The 18,163-nt window shown below is 36.9% G+C and overlaps 1 protein-coding gene and 1 pseudogene across 1 annotated transcript; both read right to left on the bottom strand.

Annotated features, from left to right (window-relative positions):
- Positions 1-566: 566 nt before the first annotated feature.
- On the bottom strand, positions 567-4,842 carry LOC132271655 (protein phosphatase 2C 51-like; annotated as a pseudogene).
- A 4,638-nt stretch (positions 4,843-9,480) lies between these two features.
- LOC132271652 (pentatricopeptide repeat-containing protein At3g49170, chloroplastic-like) lies at positions 9,481-15,542 on the bottom strand. Its single transcript, XM_059773090.1, has 2 exons — positions 11,037-15,542; positions 9,481-10,922 (listed from the first exon to the last, which is right to left on the bottom strand). Exon 1 carries the CDS (start codon positions 15,305-15,307, stop codon positions 12,737-12,739), a length of 2,571 nt encoding a protein of 856 aa, XP_059629073.1. The 5' UTR covers positions 15,308-15,542; the 3' UTR covers positions 9,481-10,922; positions 11,037-12,736.
- Positions 15,543-18,163: the final 2,621 nt, after the last annotated feature.

Raw genomic sequence — 18,163 nt, 5'->3', positions numbered from 1 at the left:
AAGTCAGTTAATTCGAATTGCCTATATAGTTAATCTATATATTGAAATTTTAATTTGATCTTGATTTAGTTTTAATTGATTACTCCCAAGTATATTTAAAAATAAATAAAAATAAATAAAAAAACCCTTAATACGGATTTCTAAAAAATTACAAGCAAATTATTAAAAAATTAATTATTCAAAGGGTTAACATACCAAATATTAAGATTTGAACAAAAAAAAGTTAAAACGAAAAATGGGATCATAATTTAAATATTATATATAATATAGTTAAAATTTAAATATGTATAAAAATTGAATTAGAATTCAGGTTGAGATCAGGCCGCTAAAAGCCCAATCTTAAGATTTTCTACCCATAACCAACCCAGCTCTAATTGTAAAAACACTTGTCCAGAGGTCATGAAAATGAGTTGACCCGTCCAAATTGTACCCCTATTCCCAAGGTTGCAAATAAGCCGAGCTGTCTCGGGCTTGCTCAGCTCGAGCTTGAACTTGATGTTTAAACTTATTTGACAAACAGCCCAACCCATTTGAATTGCACAGAATGCACCACAAAGCAATAATGCTAGGTTGAAAAATGTAAAACCACAACTTGAACCGTGACTACTTGGAACCAATAATGATTCAACAAAGAAACGTTTGTGAAGCTCATACACACTGCCACTCAAGAAAGTTAATACCACCTACTACACGAGAAAGACTTCCTGCAACTTTAATACTTCGTTATATGTGCCATCAACCATGTCATTACTACAACCCGCGCAATTTTTTCTCCTACTACACGTGCATATGCCCATCTTCTGCAGGTGCAAATGTGCAGGCCTGTAAGCACAAGAATGCTTGATCAAGAAAAGCAAACAAAGAAACAGATACAGAATATGAAGGGGCAGGAAGTAGAGCCAAAAACCCCAATTGAAGAGTTTCAGACTCCGATACAAAGCCCTCGACCATTCTGTTGCGAGTTGCATACCAATTAAGGAAATTTCCGCGCGGCCTTCTTAAGCATATTATATGAGTTGGTGTCATGTAAATTCCATCGAGCTCGAGCACACGAGAAGTAGACAGTAGACTCCAAGTTTGTTTGATGGATCCGAGGTGTGGAACATACCCCATCAGGGCCACCATATCTGTTTATGCAATGAACTCCCATCAGCTTTTGCCCATGACAGATGCCATTGCCTAGCCTTTTGGCCTAGCAAAGATCCAACAAAAAGAAGCCACTAAAGGTTAGATACAAGTAGTTCGAAAGCGCATGGTAGAATCAGATCAATCAACTCTTTCGCTATCCAAATTTCAAAAAACATTTTCTATGCATTCCTTTTCTGAGAAAACAATATTGACAAAGAGGTAAAACCATCAGTTGCTAAGAGAAACCGAACGAGAATTTTTTTGACTCCATTACATTGTTGTGCATCTACCAGGTTTCTTCAACTCTACCACTATGACACTGATGTCGACATTGCTACCACGAGACATAGCCAATTTAGCTAGTGCTTGTGCTCCTTCGGCAGAAGGGCTTTGCCTAACAGTCGCACTGGATTCCCTTCTGTTAACAGTTTCTTGGGTTCTCCTCCACATTTGGCAATTGAGACACCTCCTCACGACCTGGCATGCAACCTCATTAGAAACAACATCCCATACGCCGTCACTAGTGAGTATCAAGAATTCATCTGCATCAGTTCTCTTGCAAACTCTAACTTCTGGGCTCGGATATCACAAATGGTTTGAGATAGTCATCCCCTGTAATAAAGTTTGAAAACTTTGTAAGGTAAAAAAAGAAAAAAAAAAAAAAAGAAAAAAAAAAGGAAAGGTAAAAAGAAAGATAAGAGATTACAACCATCTAGATTGTGTTTCCAATTTTTTGTTTTTGTTTTGTTAGGTAAGCAACAAACCCACACAATATCCCTTTTGGGACTCAAACTCTCACCTTACGTGTAAAACTGAGAAGTTATAGCACACGGCTAATGGGCCACTGGTTAGATTTATTTTCATTTCCCTCACATAAAATGCTAAATAGTGAGATGAGATCAGGGTTGTTTGCCTTGCACAGCTGCGGGATGACTTATGAGAATCCAACCATCTCCAACCCTAACTACAAGTAGAGCAACTATGTTGAGATCTTACATAAGCACAATACAAGAAACAATTGAGGTTGATGAGTTTAGGTTCAATCAGGGGAACCTATAGACACATTCCAACAGTTCACCAAGCTTATTGGTGGATGGTCGGTTGACTATAGGGGTTGTGTTCTTCATCGGTAGTAATAAACTCAAATTGAAAATCAATACTAAAGTAGCCGACTTAATTGTCTACAGGAAAAATGTTCTGTAACAGTATGTAACAAGGGCACAGGTTACATGGATGCAAAATGCTTGAAATGATGTCCTATAGAAAATTTGGAAATTTAACACCTCAGGACTCTACACAGGTTTGAATTTAATATTCAAGGAATCAAACAAAACCAATCAAAAAGCCTATTCAAATTCACTAGCACAGACTATTCTATTACAGTGTATGTTTATGTTTCATCAACAACTGAATTAGAGCAGGTAGCATATCCGAAGAAACCAATCCAGAGATAGTTTAAGAATTAATTGTGCCTTGGATTTTAATATCTATGAAAGACTTATCTGCATGCTGAGAATCATGGAATTGCTCCCGTATATATTTCGAGCAAAATTTACGAGTAAACAGACTATACATCCCCATTATTAGATGGATATCAACAACAACAAATTAGAGCCAGACATTCACAATTTATTTGCTGTCGTAATTCTGCAGTGTACTTAGATAATTAGATTTGCAGCATGATTCAGTCGGATCTAAACTTTATAATTCTCAGAAAATGATACGAAAGTATATCATAATTTTCTACATACCTATAGATCTGGAAGTAGCAAGAACCCTCAATTCTCTCCAATTCATCAGGTCTGTCAGGCTGTGAACATAGAGGACAGTCCACAAAGATGATCAATATAAGAGATTAACATACACAGATAAAATAATATGGAAGCAAAACCCTCACAACCTATATAATGATCTTCCAATCAACGAGAGTCGAGAGACCAGGGCAGCAAGATAAAGCATTCAATTCAATTTTAATTATCTTAATTCAATTCGAATCATAACCTAACAAGCAAACTGTTAAATTTTATATCAAACAACAAATATTCTATTTTTCACCAATTTTTTCCCATACAATTTGAAAGAAACTTGAATAGTCAATCGTTTTGTTTTTTTTTTTTTTTTTTTTTTTGGTGCCAAAAATGATCAAGCAATAAAAAAAACCGTAAATCACACCCACATAGAAACAACGAATTAATGTGGTTCAGCACTAGAAGCATTAGTCAACGGAAGATCCAATAGTTTTGATTACAAGTCTCAAACCCTAACTCCAATACACCCCATTTCAGTCTCTCTATTTTGGATTTTCAGAGTTCTCTATCAAACAATAGAAACTAACATGTGAATCAAAAATGGAGTTACAAACGGCCTCAACTCAACATCATGCGGCACGAACTCCAGACTTCAACTTGGTCAATGGATAAGGCCTACTTACTCAGGAACTCTGTAAGTTAAATCATACTATCGTTCATATATATATATAGCTCCCGGTGAGCACGAAATCATTTCTGTATATTATATGTATTATATATATATATATATATATATATATATATACTCCATATTTTTTTGCTTATTGGTGCGCAAGAGGTTATACACACGCATATTTATAGAAACATCAAAACGTCCAAAAAATACCTTATGATCAGTAGACATGGGAAGCGCAACACCTCCTCGAGACAGCACAGCCCTAGAGTCGACGCAATTCGCAACCACCAGCTCCTCCTCTCCCACCACCGCCACCACCGCCGTTGAGCCACTCCCCGACCCAAACACCTCCTCATCCATCTTCCCGAAACTCGCAATCATCACCTTCTCCCAATCCACCTCCATCGCCGACACAGCTTCTCCTCCTTCTATCTCCGCTAACACCAACCGGTGCAACCGGTGACGGCAACCGCGCGCGACGCCTGACCCTCCGTGACCGTCGTACACACCGTAAAAGTCGTAATTTCTCGAATCCATGGTTAGAAATCCTAGCTCCGATCGCACAGCGTCCTCCATTTCTCTTCTTCCGCCAATTATAGATACTGATCCATTGGATACGCACGTGACTCTCCGCGAACTCTCTCGGTCACTGGAACTCGAAGCCCCGCCGGGAATAGCGTCACTCTCCGGCGAGTGATCCGACGAAGACGCCGACGAGGACGAGAACGATAATGACATCACCAACGCTTGCATCTCCAAAGGATCTCCTCTTTTTACCTCATCTGACTCAACACCTTCGTCGTGAAACCGTCTCTTCTCGAAACACCGATCGTCGCCGGGAACATTTCCCGGATCGCCGGCGACGGCGAAGTCTGGATTTGTCGAAGATTTCAGTCGCCGGACTTTGAATCTTCTCCGGCTAGCATTCATCGCTCTTCTCACACCGAGTTGCTTCGTCATGCCGGAATGTGACAACACAATATTAATCGCCGGAGACAAACTAGTCGTTGTTAAGTAGTGAAAAGAAAGCTGAACAGACTGAAACACATGGCATGACGAAGCAGTAAATATCAGGCGTTTAATATATTTAATGTGGACACGTGGAGGTTGAGCACGCGAAACAGCAGATTGAGTTTTTTGAGGGGGAAAACGTGTACGGCTGAGATTAGTTAGAGTCGACGCGTGGCACTGAGATAGTTGAAAAAATTACTTTGGTTTGGCGGAAGATATTCTTCGGGAGTGGGCCCACCGAATCGCTGGATCTCTGTACGTGGCGTTTCGTGTGGTGAAAAACTATGTTTTTTCTTTGGGCTTTGGTGGACAAGATTGTTGACTCATCAGATTTGGAGCGAAGATCGATGCGTACGTGTCTAACCAGCCGGGTTTGCGTATCGGACTTGGGGCCTCGTGTTTTATTACTTTTGTGATTTTATATAAAAATAATAAGATATGTTTTTTAATTAGTTTTGCGAAATATTTTTGAGGAAGCCATATCCAACTTCAGTTTTGTAATATCGAGATAAATAAGGATAAGAATTTTTTTTTATTAATTTTTTTTTTATAAGTAAAATAGGTGGGGGATTCGTGGGTATATTTTGTTTCGGGAAGTGGAACACTTGACCAAATACGATATTGTGTAATATCCAAACAAGAGTACGAGTATTGGAATTGGGTACTTTCCAACTATATTAAAGTATAATACCAAAATGAGGACAAATTTCAAGTATACTCAACTCGTTTATTAGCCTTACATGTTTTTTATTTTTTATTTTTAGTGACATCACTTTTATAATATTGATAAAAGAGATTTTTTTCATCATTACAATAATAACGCCAAACGCGGGCTCTAAGTGGATTCTTATCATTGATATGAAACAAAAGTTTACGAGGTATAATTTGTACACGGCTGCTCGGACTGCGGCATCTCAACAGAATTATTTTGCCCTGATTGAGTTTTTCTGGACCACAAAGGACTGGACTGATCTTGCTCAGAGGTTGTGTAAAAGAACTGACTTTTGGTTAAGCAGTCAAAAAGCTTGAAAAGAACTTCAATGTCATCACTTCTAGCAATAAGCTCCTTCCTTGCAAAAGACCACAGTACATTGGCAGGATCACATTAGGAAGCTTCACCATTATACGACTATTAAAACATTAGGAATCAAACATGTTTTAAAACTCGCTTTAGACTGTAAATTTTCTGATCAAATCCAATCAGGCATTTCATATCTAGAAACTATCAGTAATCTCTATCAGTTCATCACCCAATATCTAAACGCCATAGTTGAAACTGAGAATATCACAAAGGGCACATATAACATGTCCATTTTCTCTTCAAATTTAAACTGAGATTGCAAGTTGAGAAATTAGCAAAAATAAAGGAAAAATTCTAAGAATTTAGCAAATCTGGTAGACGGGTGTGGCGAGAACAGCAAAAATCTATAGGTAACAAGTATCCATCATTCCTAGCTAAAAAAAAAAAAAAAGAAAGAAAAAAAAATCAATTTCGTTGTCATGATATATACATCACTAAGAGAAGACTCGAGAATAAATTCAAGTGAGAACTGCATGCTACCATTCTCGTTTTGAAAAGGAAAGCTTCAAAATTCATGAATATCATAGTTGCAGTTTGGGAGAAGTACAAGTCAAAATGTTGGATTTTCTTCTCAGTGTAAGGTTCTTTTAGAACTTTTACTTAAAAGAGGAAATTAAGAAAGATTAAATGAGAGAGAGAGTGTGTGGAAGGGGGGGTGTTGGAGTTGCCAAAGATATAAATTTTAAAAATAAAAAAATGCATCAATATATCAATTACAAGTTTACAACTATTAACAAAATATTACATGAAGCAAGAATACAATAATTTTAAAAAAACTAGCTTCTAGAGCCACTAGAATTTAAGTAGAACAGATCATACGATATTAAGGAGAAAGTAGAATCTCGTTTAGATTTCAAATGAAACAAGAAAGTTAAGCCAAAATGGATTCATGAAATTTGTGTAGTTTTCAAGAAAAAAAAAAAAAAAAAAAAATCTACTGCTATTTGAACCATAAATAATAGCTACTCAAAAAAACTCCTTGTAAAGCTATATGTTACAGCTATAGAAGAAGCAAAGTTATCAACATGGGTTTTTATTTTATTATCCTTTTTTTTCCCCCTATTTTTAAAATTTATCTTATCAGCAGAGAGATACCTAGACACAACTAATCTAAATTAATAGCCCTAGATAATCATAATCCTGCCAATAGTAATCATAACATCACTTGTTAAACCAAGTATGTACTTTCTCTAAGTAATGAATGAATTTCAATAACCATGTAATTGAAATATAGACATACAGTGGTTTTGTCTAGCAGATGAACAGCACATTCTGCACCAAGAAGCCAAACAAATTGAATCAGATATTCACTAGCTACTTGTAGTCATGGTATTGAAACTGATGTGCACAAGAGACAGCTTAAATTAGTCTCAATCATTTTGCTACAAGAAAAATTGGTCCTTTGATGATATATTAATGCACCACATACCACATTGTAGGCAAACCCTAGACCATAAATGTTGACCTTAAGGATTTCATCCGAGGGCAATCTAGTAATCTTGATGATTACAAACTATTAATGGTGTTTGAGGACTAATGTTTACAATGGGTGTTATAGATGATTCATACTCAAAGAATGCCCTCAATGAAATAATAAAGATCATTCCAAGTATTCCATTATTCAAGACCACATCAATGGTAAGCAATGGATACAAAGAGACACGAAGTTGCAAGGAACCAAATGCAAGTCCACTCAAAGATAGCTTGGACTACAATGAACAAGCAAGCAACTCAAATGAAGAAAACAAGAATACCTTAAAGCCTAAATGACCATGGACAAAGCTTGAAGAAAGGGGTAGATAGGTTGGCGAGTGTTTAGGATTCAATGTTAAAATATTTACGAATCCATTTGAAGCTCATTTCTATTGGATCATGCATATCACTATATCATTCATGAGTTCTTATAACCATTAGCAATTGACTATGAACTTCATTACATATAAAATTCATTTATGAAGTCGTCACTAAGAATGAGTCAGTTCAAGCTTTCATAAACATTGAAAGAACTCAACACTTGAGCTAGAAATACTAGGACCATGTACTTTAATCATATGATTTATAGTGGTCTCCAGAAATTAGATTTTAAGGCTTTAAACTTATTATTCAATTCTAAGGCCTTTGTCACATGGAGTTGGTTTAAGACTCTAGAATCCAACACACTTGATGAACATCATTTTAAATGGTCCCTAGACCTTAGAAATAGGACTTGAACTTATCTAAACCATTCATCAATGTACTAGGTATAGAGAGTTGGCTATCTCATAAGAAGCAATTTTCAGCACAAAAATTTCCTGACCAGGTTGCACTAAAACTGCCATAACTATTTTTGTACTTGAAGTTTTTGAGTGAGGTAGGTGCCATTAGAAAGCTGACTTCGAGATGTTTAATTTGAACATGACCTAATTTGGACTTAAATTGACTGAGATATGGCCATTTGAATTCGGCACAGAGGGTCAGACGACTGCCAACCGGAGGTTCATGCGACATTAATTCCAAATGAAAACATTATGAAGCAGGTTTGACTTTTTAGCTGTTAAACCAAAGCAATTCTGAAAAGCAATCTACCAAATTAATTCCAAATGGGAATATATTAATGCAACATGACATCTGCCATACACATTGAAGGAGCACGTTCCCTGTTTAATCACTTCCTTGTGTTGCATGTGGGACGAGTTCGGTCAATATTGGAATTAGATATTATAATCTCATGACAAGTTATGTATTCATGTTGGATGATAGCAGAGTATTAGACATGAGTAGATAAATAATCGAAGGGTATGCACCAACATTAATCAACATTTTGAATCACAACAAGGTGGTTGATTATTGGACAGAAGTATTGCATGGAAAAGATACTCTAAAAGGATCTCGGAAGAAGGTTGGAACACTTGAAGACACACATCTGCATCCGATACACTTATCCGAGTGAAATAGATAGAATCACAATAAAAACACGAAAGACATTATGCCAGATGGAGTGTGTTATGAATTAGGAGGTAGAAATGCAAAGAATTCGAGGATGACATGCTCATGTTCTTACCAAGGAAAAAGGATCACAAGGTCAAGTCAAATTTAAAAGAGCATTTTGAGAGTTCTCACTCAACCTTCTTGCATGTATACATGACTCAACATGGCCTGCAATCATTGTGGCATTTACACACTTACTTAGGGAAAAAAGAAAAGAAGGTTTTTGTTTCATTTCTCCTTTATTAGTCTAAAGAAGAAAAAGGAAAAAGGAAAAAAGAAAAAAGAAGAAGGAAGTAACATGAAATACCTGCAACCTCCATGATAAAACAAAGGCTAATGTCCTGTTTAGATGCACATCATCTGTCAAAGTCATGAGAAATTCAAGTATGTCTCGTCAAACTCACATCCTCTGGTTTAGATAATTAGCCAACGAAACTAGGGAAGGAAAAGAAAGAAATTGATAATTTTAACCTCTTCATCTTGTTCATGAAAGATGGTGGAGAAAAAAAAAAACAGAAGATAAATGCTTTAGTAAAAAATTCAAAACAATAATCATTAATTCCCTAATCCTTTCCCACCATTTCCCCCCACTTTTTGGAGGAGAGCAAAAAGATTGTTCAAGGGGTTACAAGCCCCTCCTTCTCCCTCCTTCTTCACTTCACCTCCACATTTTTAAACTAAACATGAGATGATTCCATCCTTTTTCTTTTCACTTCCTCTCCTACTAACTTCCTCAATCCAAAGTCCAAACACAATTTAGGAGGTGGAAAGTCTGATTCACCTAACCACCAAAATAGTTATCCTCCAATAACGTATATTGTGAGAAGAACACTGTTTGAATGTTCAAAACTTTTTTATTTTTATTTTCGTTGTGTCTTTCTTGCAGGCTACTAATTTTATTTTCTATATTCTTGTGATATTGAAGGGTTTTCTAGGTGAAATGGTAAAAATTTGAACCGACGATGGGGATTTAAGTGTCAGAGCAATTATCTAATAATAAAGGCTAGGTTTAACTTTAATCGTCCCCTTTAATGGTCTTCAAAAAGTTTAAGGTAAGTTACGTTGTTAAGCCCATTTCAGCCAACTTTTACAAATTCTAAAATTGTATAATTAAAACTAACATGTTAACCAAATTATGATCTCAGTCCGTTTATTGATATTTGCAATTACATTTCATCTAGCATAGTACAGGCACCTAAACTATATGAGAGTCAATATATAGAGAGTAGAATCACTCAAAATTTCTAGAGGGCTGAACAGAGCAGTAAATGTGGAAATGTGTATTCATTTACTTAATTACAATATACAGGTAGAAAGGAATTTCCATAAGGGGAAGGTAAAACAATTAGATCAATCATGTAAAAATAATTTCACAATTTTTATTTTCTGTACAACATTATGGCGACAACACTAGCTGATAAAAATTTAACAGTTAGCCATGAGATTCTTACAAAGATTTCTCGGCACAAAACGACATGAAAATTACAGGTAAACAAGCTTCGTCGAATAAACAGATGGAATAAAATCACCTTAACCCAAAGTAAAAGCAGTTGGATAAGGCTTAGCCAATACTGATGACAAGAAGTAAGCACACATTATAGCAAAACACAGTTTCAAACCATAGAAACAATACATTGATGCACATTCAGAAAGAAAAAAGAAATTGCTACACGAGATAAATCATATGATTCAATTCCCATTTAAAACCTAAATAAAACTAACAGAAAACACAAACTCAAACAAAAGACCAAAAAAAGGTCCCCACGCTTTACCAAAATTGCAGAACAAGTAAGTTAAAAGGATCAAAACATCAAACTTTCGAAAAAAACAACAAAACCAACAATATAAAGCAACTAGAAAATGACAAAATAACATGCAAACATGTACCCAGTGCACAAAATCAAGCTCAAGAACCCTAAAATCTCTGAATCAATAATAGAAACTAGAGTTTATAATTCAAAATGAAAATAATTAAAAAAAGCCCCAAATCAAGCTAGGGCTTTTAGGAGTTGAGTTACTGTTCAGTCGCCAGAATCTGAACGGTCGAATCTCCGATCATTTCCTTTGTTTCTTCCTCAGACTCGGAAGCGTGAAAAGCCACTCATCCGCTGATATAATCTCCACATCAGCAAATGAGAATCACAACCCTGGCAAACGGGGACATAAACAGACTCCGCACGAAAATTTTTCTTCTCGCTTTTAGGAAGAAACTTAAGTTGAAAGGATAGATATATGTATATATATACATATGTCTGTATAGCCCTCCTTTGGCCTTTCTATGATAAGCTATTCTGGAAGGGATAAATGTCCTCTACATTTAGAAATTGCAGAAAGAAATCATTAGTGTGTGTATGTACATATATATGTATAAAGAAATAACATTGAGTATGGCACCTCTGGAGTGCTTCTAGGGTAGTGAATGGACCTGGAAATAATAAGAATCCTTCTTTTTCCATTAATGAGGATGGCTCTGTCGTCATAAGACACAGAGACGATAACCGAAGAACAAACCCATTATACCGACTTGGATTTTAGACAAAGATCTGAACAGAGACTGAAGAATAGAACCCTAAATCAGATGTTTGGTTGCTTTTCTGTTCTACAAAACCCTAAATCAGAGCTTAGTTATGGGAAATCATAGATGGGTTATGAAAAATCGGCTCTGTAGATGAGAGTAATTAGATAAAACATAGCATAAATCCAAAATTTTGAAATACACAATATTTTGAATTGGTGGGATTTGGGGAAATATGGTTTTGGTGGTTGTTTGGAAGGTATCGAATTTGGGTTGGGGGAAATTTGGTATGTAACGTTAATGAAAAGTTAACGAATAGTTAAATGGAGAGGATTTTAATCCAGAGGTGGAGGTGCTAGAGTGATGGGACTGGTCTGGAACTTTTGGTGGGAGAAACAGGGCAAGAGTGTGTGGTCAAGGGACATGATGGGCAATGGGTCAGCATTTGGCAGGTTAACTTTGATTCTTTTTTTTCCCTGGTGACTCAGTATGGGAAAAGTTTATCTGAAGTGACAATGTAAGGTGGGATAAATTTGAATTTTAAGAACTCAAAATTTTGTGCACCTGAGCTCTCTAGCTGGAAAATTCAGCTCCCTCATTTCGGTGAGATGCTTCTAGTTGATCTTTCAAGCTGGAGATGGATTTCTCCAGCTCCACCTCTTCAATCAAGTCAGCCTTTGATAAGTCCATTACAGAGGCTCAATTCCTTCAGGGAGGAACCTCATGAAATCATGGGGAAAAGAGCGGAGTTGGTCCAGTGGTAGTGGGGTTGAGTGGGTGGGTTGTTCTGGCATTTTGTGTAGGCTGAGGGTGACAGGAAGCTTTGGTGAGTTTTGAGGGGATAAGAATCAGGAGGAGGGGTGGTGAATTGATTGATTTGCAACGAAGGATGTGGTTCATGGTGTCGGATTGCAGGAAGGTTGAAAGAAGGGAAGCTGGAAGAGAGGAGAGGGAGGAGAAGACTCACGGTTTTTCTCTTATTCTTGTTGTTTAACCAAAAAAAATTCGAAGTTCACTGAAGCAGTGCTTTAATGACAGTAGAAGAAATGGTAAAATAGGAGCAGGATATTGAAGTTACTTATCTGAGATATATATATATAGATATCTTTGTCTCAACAGCAATGCAGCAAAATGAACAGCACAACAATTCCTAATTTAGCCTGGGGATTTCAAACAAAAAAAAAAATGACATCAGTTTTACTTGCCAATATAAAAATATATTGCAGCTTGTACATGTACATCTAACAATCTTTCCCCCTCTTCTGAGTCCTGACCTGTGCTGAAAGCAAGTTCATATCCTTCCACCCATTGAAGATGGATCCTGAAGGGTAAAATCAGATGCAAATAGAATATCCAGACGCAAGTTGTCAGAACGAGTCAGTGGAGAACCCTTCTAATGCTTGCAACTTACACGGCAAGCAATCCATCATATTAATTCGGACTTACTGATCCCTTTGGATTTTTCCTTAAACAGTCTCCACTACTGCAGATCAGAAAAATTGTAAGACAGGCACTAGAAGGGTAAGCTTAAACAGATTTTTCCACCGAATACAGAACTCCCATCTCAATGTGACCATCACTTCCATTCATTTCAAAACAATATAACATAATCACCAGTAGTTGTTGCAGGAACACATCCCATTTTTCATATGATGAAACCGGTTTGAATCCCTTACTATTATTTCTCTCCCTGTTGCCATCGATATGTATTTGATTGCAGTATGGCAATCTCCACAGACACGAAGATTCTTAAAAACCCTTATGGGTTTCGACTTGGATGTGCTTATAAGACCAAATGCTACCGCTATTTTCTCACTGTGTTGAAACAAATACTGTTCCTTCTGTTCCTCCTCCACATCATGAAGAACATAATCTGTGTTAGGGACATAACCCATCTCCTTTATTCTGAGAGCCAATTTATCTAGTTCTTCATATATCTCCTGTGCTTGGGGATGAGAGGTGTCCCCCACGTAAAACTTGTGTACCATGTTTTCTGTCTCTATCCAGCTACAGCCTGCTTCCTTAACCAAATTTCTCTCTTTCATGCCTTTTCTGATCGCCACTACATCTTCCCACTGACCAGTTGAAGCACACAGGTTTGATAATAAAATGTATGCAGCTGGATCATTTGGGTTTTGCTCAAGAATCATTTTTGCAGCATGTTTGCCAAGCTCTGTGTTACCATGAACTCGGCAAGCTCCAAGCAAGGTGCGCCAGACCAAAGCATCAGCCCTGAAAGGCATTGAGTCAATGAACTGAACGGCCTTTTCGAGGAAGCCACATCGTCCAAATAAATCAACCATGCATGCATAATGTTCCATCCTTGGGCTTATTCTATGTTCTTTGAACATTGAGTTAAAGAGTTTCCATCCCTCATTAATCATACCGACATGGCTACAAGCTGATAAAACAGCAATATATGTAATCTCATTCGGCTTTACACCTGCCTCAAGCATTTGGTAGAACATTTCCAAAGCTCTTCTTGCAAATCCATGTTTTGCAAACCCAGTGATTATTGAAGTCCACGATATTACATTCCGATCTTCCATTTCATTAAAAACTTGAAAAGCAGCTTCTATGTTCCCACATCTAGAGTACATAGAGACCAAAGCATTACAAACGGATTGGTTTGACTCGAACACGGCTTTAATTAAGCGAGCATGGACTTGCTCGCCCTTACTCAAGGCACCTATACTTGCAGCTCCACTCAATAGACTGGCGAATGTGAAAGCATCAAACATGATCCCAGCATCCTTTATTTGATGGAAAAGCTCAAAGGCTTCATCAGCATTCAAATTCTTGGCATAGCCATCAAAAATAGTGTTGTAGGAAACCAAATTTTTCTCAAATAGAACATCAAAAGCTCTCCGTGCATCTTCCATCCTTCCAGATCGAGCATACATGCTAGTAAGAGAATTTCCCACGCAATCAGCTGAAGCAAGACCCAGTTTAACTGCATGGGTATAAACTTGTTCACCCATACCTGAATCAGCAAGATTTCCACATGCCTTGAGAATGCTGGAAAATGTGAAATGATTGGGTAAAACTTGACCCTGAATCATCTTGCCGTATAGTTCAATAGCTTCCTTATCGTGACCTCCGCTTTGCACATACCCGGTGATAATTGCAGTCCAAGACATGACATTATGATCAGGCATCCGATCAAACACCTTCCTTGAATCATTCACAGATCCATCACCTACACACTTTGCATACATGTCCACCAAACTGCACCCAACACAAACATCCATAGCCAATCCAGACTTAATCACCTGAGAATGCAATTGCTGCCCAATTGATAACAATTCTAATTCTGCACAACTGGAAATGACACTGCTATAAGTAAAGCGGTCCGGTTTAAATCCACTCAATACCATATCCAGAAACAAGTCAATGGCATATCTTGCATGACCCAGTTGGGAATATCTAGTTAGCATCAAAGTCCACGTAACTTCATTCTTCTCAGGTATTTTATCAAACACCTTCTTTGCAGAGTTCAAGTCACTACAACCCTTTGCAAACATATCAATCAATGCACACCCCACACACACATCAGACTCAAAATACCCCGTTTTTATTACAGACCCAAAAATTACTTTCCCAATCGAAGCATTATTAACGTTCGAACAAGCTTGAATCACAGCCGAAAAACAAAATTGATTTGGGTTCTCTCCAAATTCAAGCATTTCAAAGAATGTAGATATTGCTTTTGAATTCATACCATTATGTGCAAAGCATGAGATCATTGCACTCCATGAAACTAAGTCTCTACTCTCACCCATTGTCACAAAGATAGAATTAGCAGTTACCCAATCCCCACATTTAGAATACAAGCTGATCAGTGAATTAAGCACAACCGAGTCAAGTTCGAGTCCTGACTCGGACAATTTGCTGTGAACAAGCTTTCCAAGTTCAAAGTTTCGTGTTCTGATGCAGGATTTGAGGAGGACCGAGTAGGTGATGAGGTCTGGGGCGAGTTCATGTTGGGTCATGAGATCAAGGGTGGAGATTGCTTGGTGGAGGTGGCCCACATTGGCCAGACGAATCAGACGGTTCTTGAGAGGTTCGAAGTTGGGGTTCTTCAAGGATTGGATGGATGAGAATTTTTGGCGGGAAGGGTTTATGGGTTTGCGCGATGGCGTGATCAATTTGGCGGAAGAGGGAAGAGAGAGACTGATCATCCTCTCAACGGCTATTTTGATGTGCAATCAAAATGTCTATTGAAGAATGAGGGGTTCTAATAAAATGAAATCTTTGACTATTTCTTTTTTTTTTTGGAAAAATGCACTTGCCAAACCATTACAACTCCACAATCGTGGTACGCAAGAAATTCATGTAGCCTTTCACCTCTTTTTAAGACTTGAATGCTCACTGCGAGGAAATGTTGCTGAGCTATAATGCATTTTGTTATTTTTTATTATTGTTATTTGAGAATATTAATTTATTATTATGATAATCTCACCATAATATTAAATTTCTAAGTTTTATTTGAGAATTTGACATTTTTTTTATATGCATAAAAAAAGAAATTATTATGATGGTTGAAAAATTATTTCACTTTCAAAAAATTTTGTGATCTAGTAGTATCTCTTGTACCTCAAAATGAATGATAAGAGTTTGAGATTTTAAAGAAGTAAAATGAGTATGTGAGTTTTTTGTCAATATATATATATATTTCACTATCTTAATTCAATTTCAAAATATATATATATATATATATATATATTTCACTATCTTAATTCAATTTTAAAATTAGTTTTGGAGGGGAATTTATTCTAAACGGTTTCATACTCATTGGCTGAGTGGGTGTAGGGAGGGACCACAACACAACCCGTTAGTTGGGGTCTTAGACAACTAATATACAAAGGGTATTCCCCGGGGATGAGCCATGTGCTCCTTTGTCAAAACAAAAGCGAGTGAAAAGAAAATGAGTCCAAAGAAAAATAAAAAATAAAAAGCAGTCCAAGTCCATATTGTCCAAAATATTGGCCCAATGTGAATACCATAAAACTCAAAGCCTAGTCCATAATCATGGGCGAGAATTCATCAACATGCTTCTAAAAATGTCTCTGTACTGGGTGGTTGTTTGGCTATGGCAATGGCTGTGGCGCTTGCAGTTGGGGTGCCGGCAGCGTTTGTGGAAATGAGAATAAGAGGTTCAAATGGGATGGTTCATAGAACGGGCTAGGAAGATTCCAATTCTTTGCGATTTCTCCAGCATACAGGCATGAGCACTTCTTGATGGAGAACAACTTATACCTCGCTGAATTACCGAATTAACAATTACACTGAAGGTTTTTGCTGGAGTTACACTCAAATTTCGGAAGACCCTGTGTGTGTTGACGACGGTGTGGTTGGATTTCTTAGAATATTCTATAATTTAATATTGGGCACATGCATGTATCGAACAATTACCGAAAACATTTGATGCAGTCCAACATTATTTTTATTTTTATTTTTAATTTTTTGTTTTTCCATTTCATATTATGCATATATAATTTTATTAATCTAAATTAATTAGTTTCATTTTTTCAATATTCAACTGAACTTGGGGAAGGGAATGTTTCTCTTGTGTGCACGCGTCAACGTTGATGCTATTTGTCCTCGACCATCTCATAATTTACTATCGAGCACATGAAGTCTCCTCGTCTCTCATGCACACGACAATTACCTAAAAAATTCGAAGGGGCCCTGCACATTTTTTTATTTCTTTTTCCATTTCATATTATTTTATTAATCTAATTTAATTAGTTTCATTATTTCCATATATTATCATTAGAAAAGATCTTTAACTGACGTTGGGGGAGGGGGCGTTTCTCCAACAACTCAATCCAATTTTGTTCGATGTGCTGTCGGGCCTCTTAAAGCGCACATGTAGTCCACTAATTTCATTTAACCCACATGCATCGGGCAACTATTGAAAAAATTCAATGAGTCCTTGTCCCGCATTACTAAATTACCAAAAAAAAATTAGTGCAGGTGACTTCAAAGGAATTCCAATTCCCAACCGTCAGCTTATTAGATGACATTTTTTCCCATTAGGCTATCTAGGTAGGGTCGGCTATATACGTCTCTCTGTTTTGAACTGCGCAGTGACTACAACTTGGCCCAGTTGGTTGCTAATGTCTTTATAAATCACTCCCAAAACAGCTTCTATAACCACCATCTTCATCGTAATCTAGCAGTCACCCTCCGCCATGTCCTTTGTGTGTGGTACGTTTACTTTTCTGTTGTGTTTCGTAATTATTATTTGGTTTGCTGCGTTTATCGTAACATGATTAAATATAAGATTGGAAAAACCAAAAAAATCTGTAAAAAAACAATCAACAGTGAAGGATATTAAGGAACAGTGGATCAAAAAATATAGACAAAGAAGTAGAGATTAAGTTCTAGAACAAGTGGGAGGTCAGGTTCTGTGTCTTCTTCTATGAAATCAAAAGAGGCAAAAAAAAAAAAAAAAAGGGGGCCTAATACTGTGGGTAACTTAATTGATACTGAGAAAAGAGATTGATTACAATGTGTGTAAGAGAGAAAATACTTTATATAACTAGAATGAGAGATAGAAGGAAAAAATAGGGAGACAATGTGTGTGAGAGAGAAAATTCTTTATATAACCACGATGAGGGAGAGAAGGAAAAAATAGGGAGAGGGAAAGAGAAGGGTGGTGAGGGTGTGATAAACTCACTAGGGTAATTTTAATATTTAGAAAGTATTTCACTAATAGATTTAACCTTGATTGAAGGCCGAGGTAATTGGAGTAATTTTGGATAAACCTCAAGGGAGGTTGACCAGTTCTTGGTACTAATTGAATTCAATCAATGGGATTAAATTTCTTAAGACTGGGTTAGGATAGAATAAAAAATAGGAGCAAGGGCTTAATCCGGACTTGCATCTTTTTTATCTCTCTCGCATTTTTATTTGTATAAGTAGTTCATATTGACGTTGAAATTTATGAAGAGTGACCCGTTACTTGTTATTCTGTACAAATGAATCTTGTCTAATTCACTAATTCGTGGGAAGATACTGAACTTTTGTAT

Source organism: Cornus florida, unplaced genomic scaffold (assembly GCF_030987335.1).
Source record: "Cornus florida cultivar Cherokee Brave unplaced genomic scaffold, ASM3098733v1 CherokeeBrave_3.0.0_Hap2_Chr08, whole genome shotgun sequence".
NCBI classification, from domain to species: domain Eukaryota; kingdom Viridiplantae; phylum Streptophyta; class Magnoliopsida; order Cornales; family Cornaceae; genus Cornus; species Cornus florida.
The sequence above is the reverse complement of the archived record's forward strand: the minus strand, read 5'-3'. Positions and strand labels throughout refer to the sequence as shown.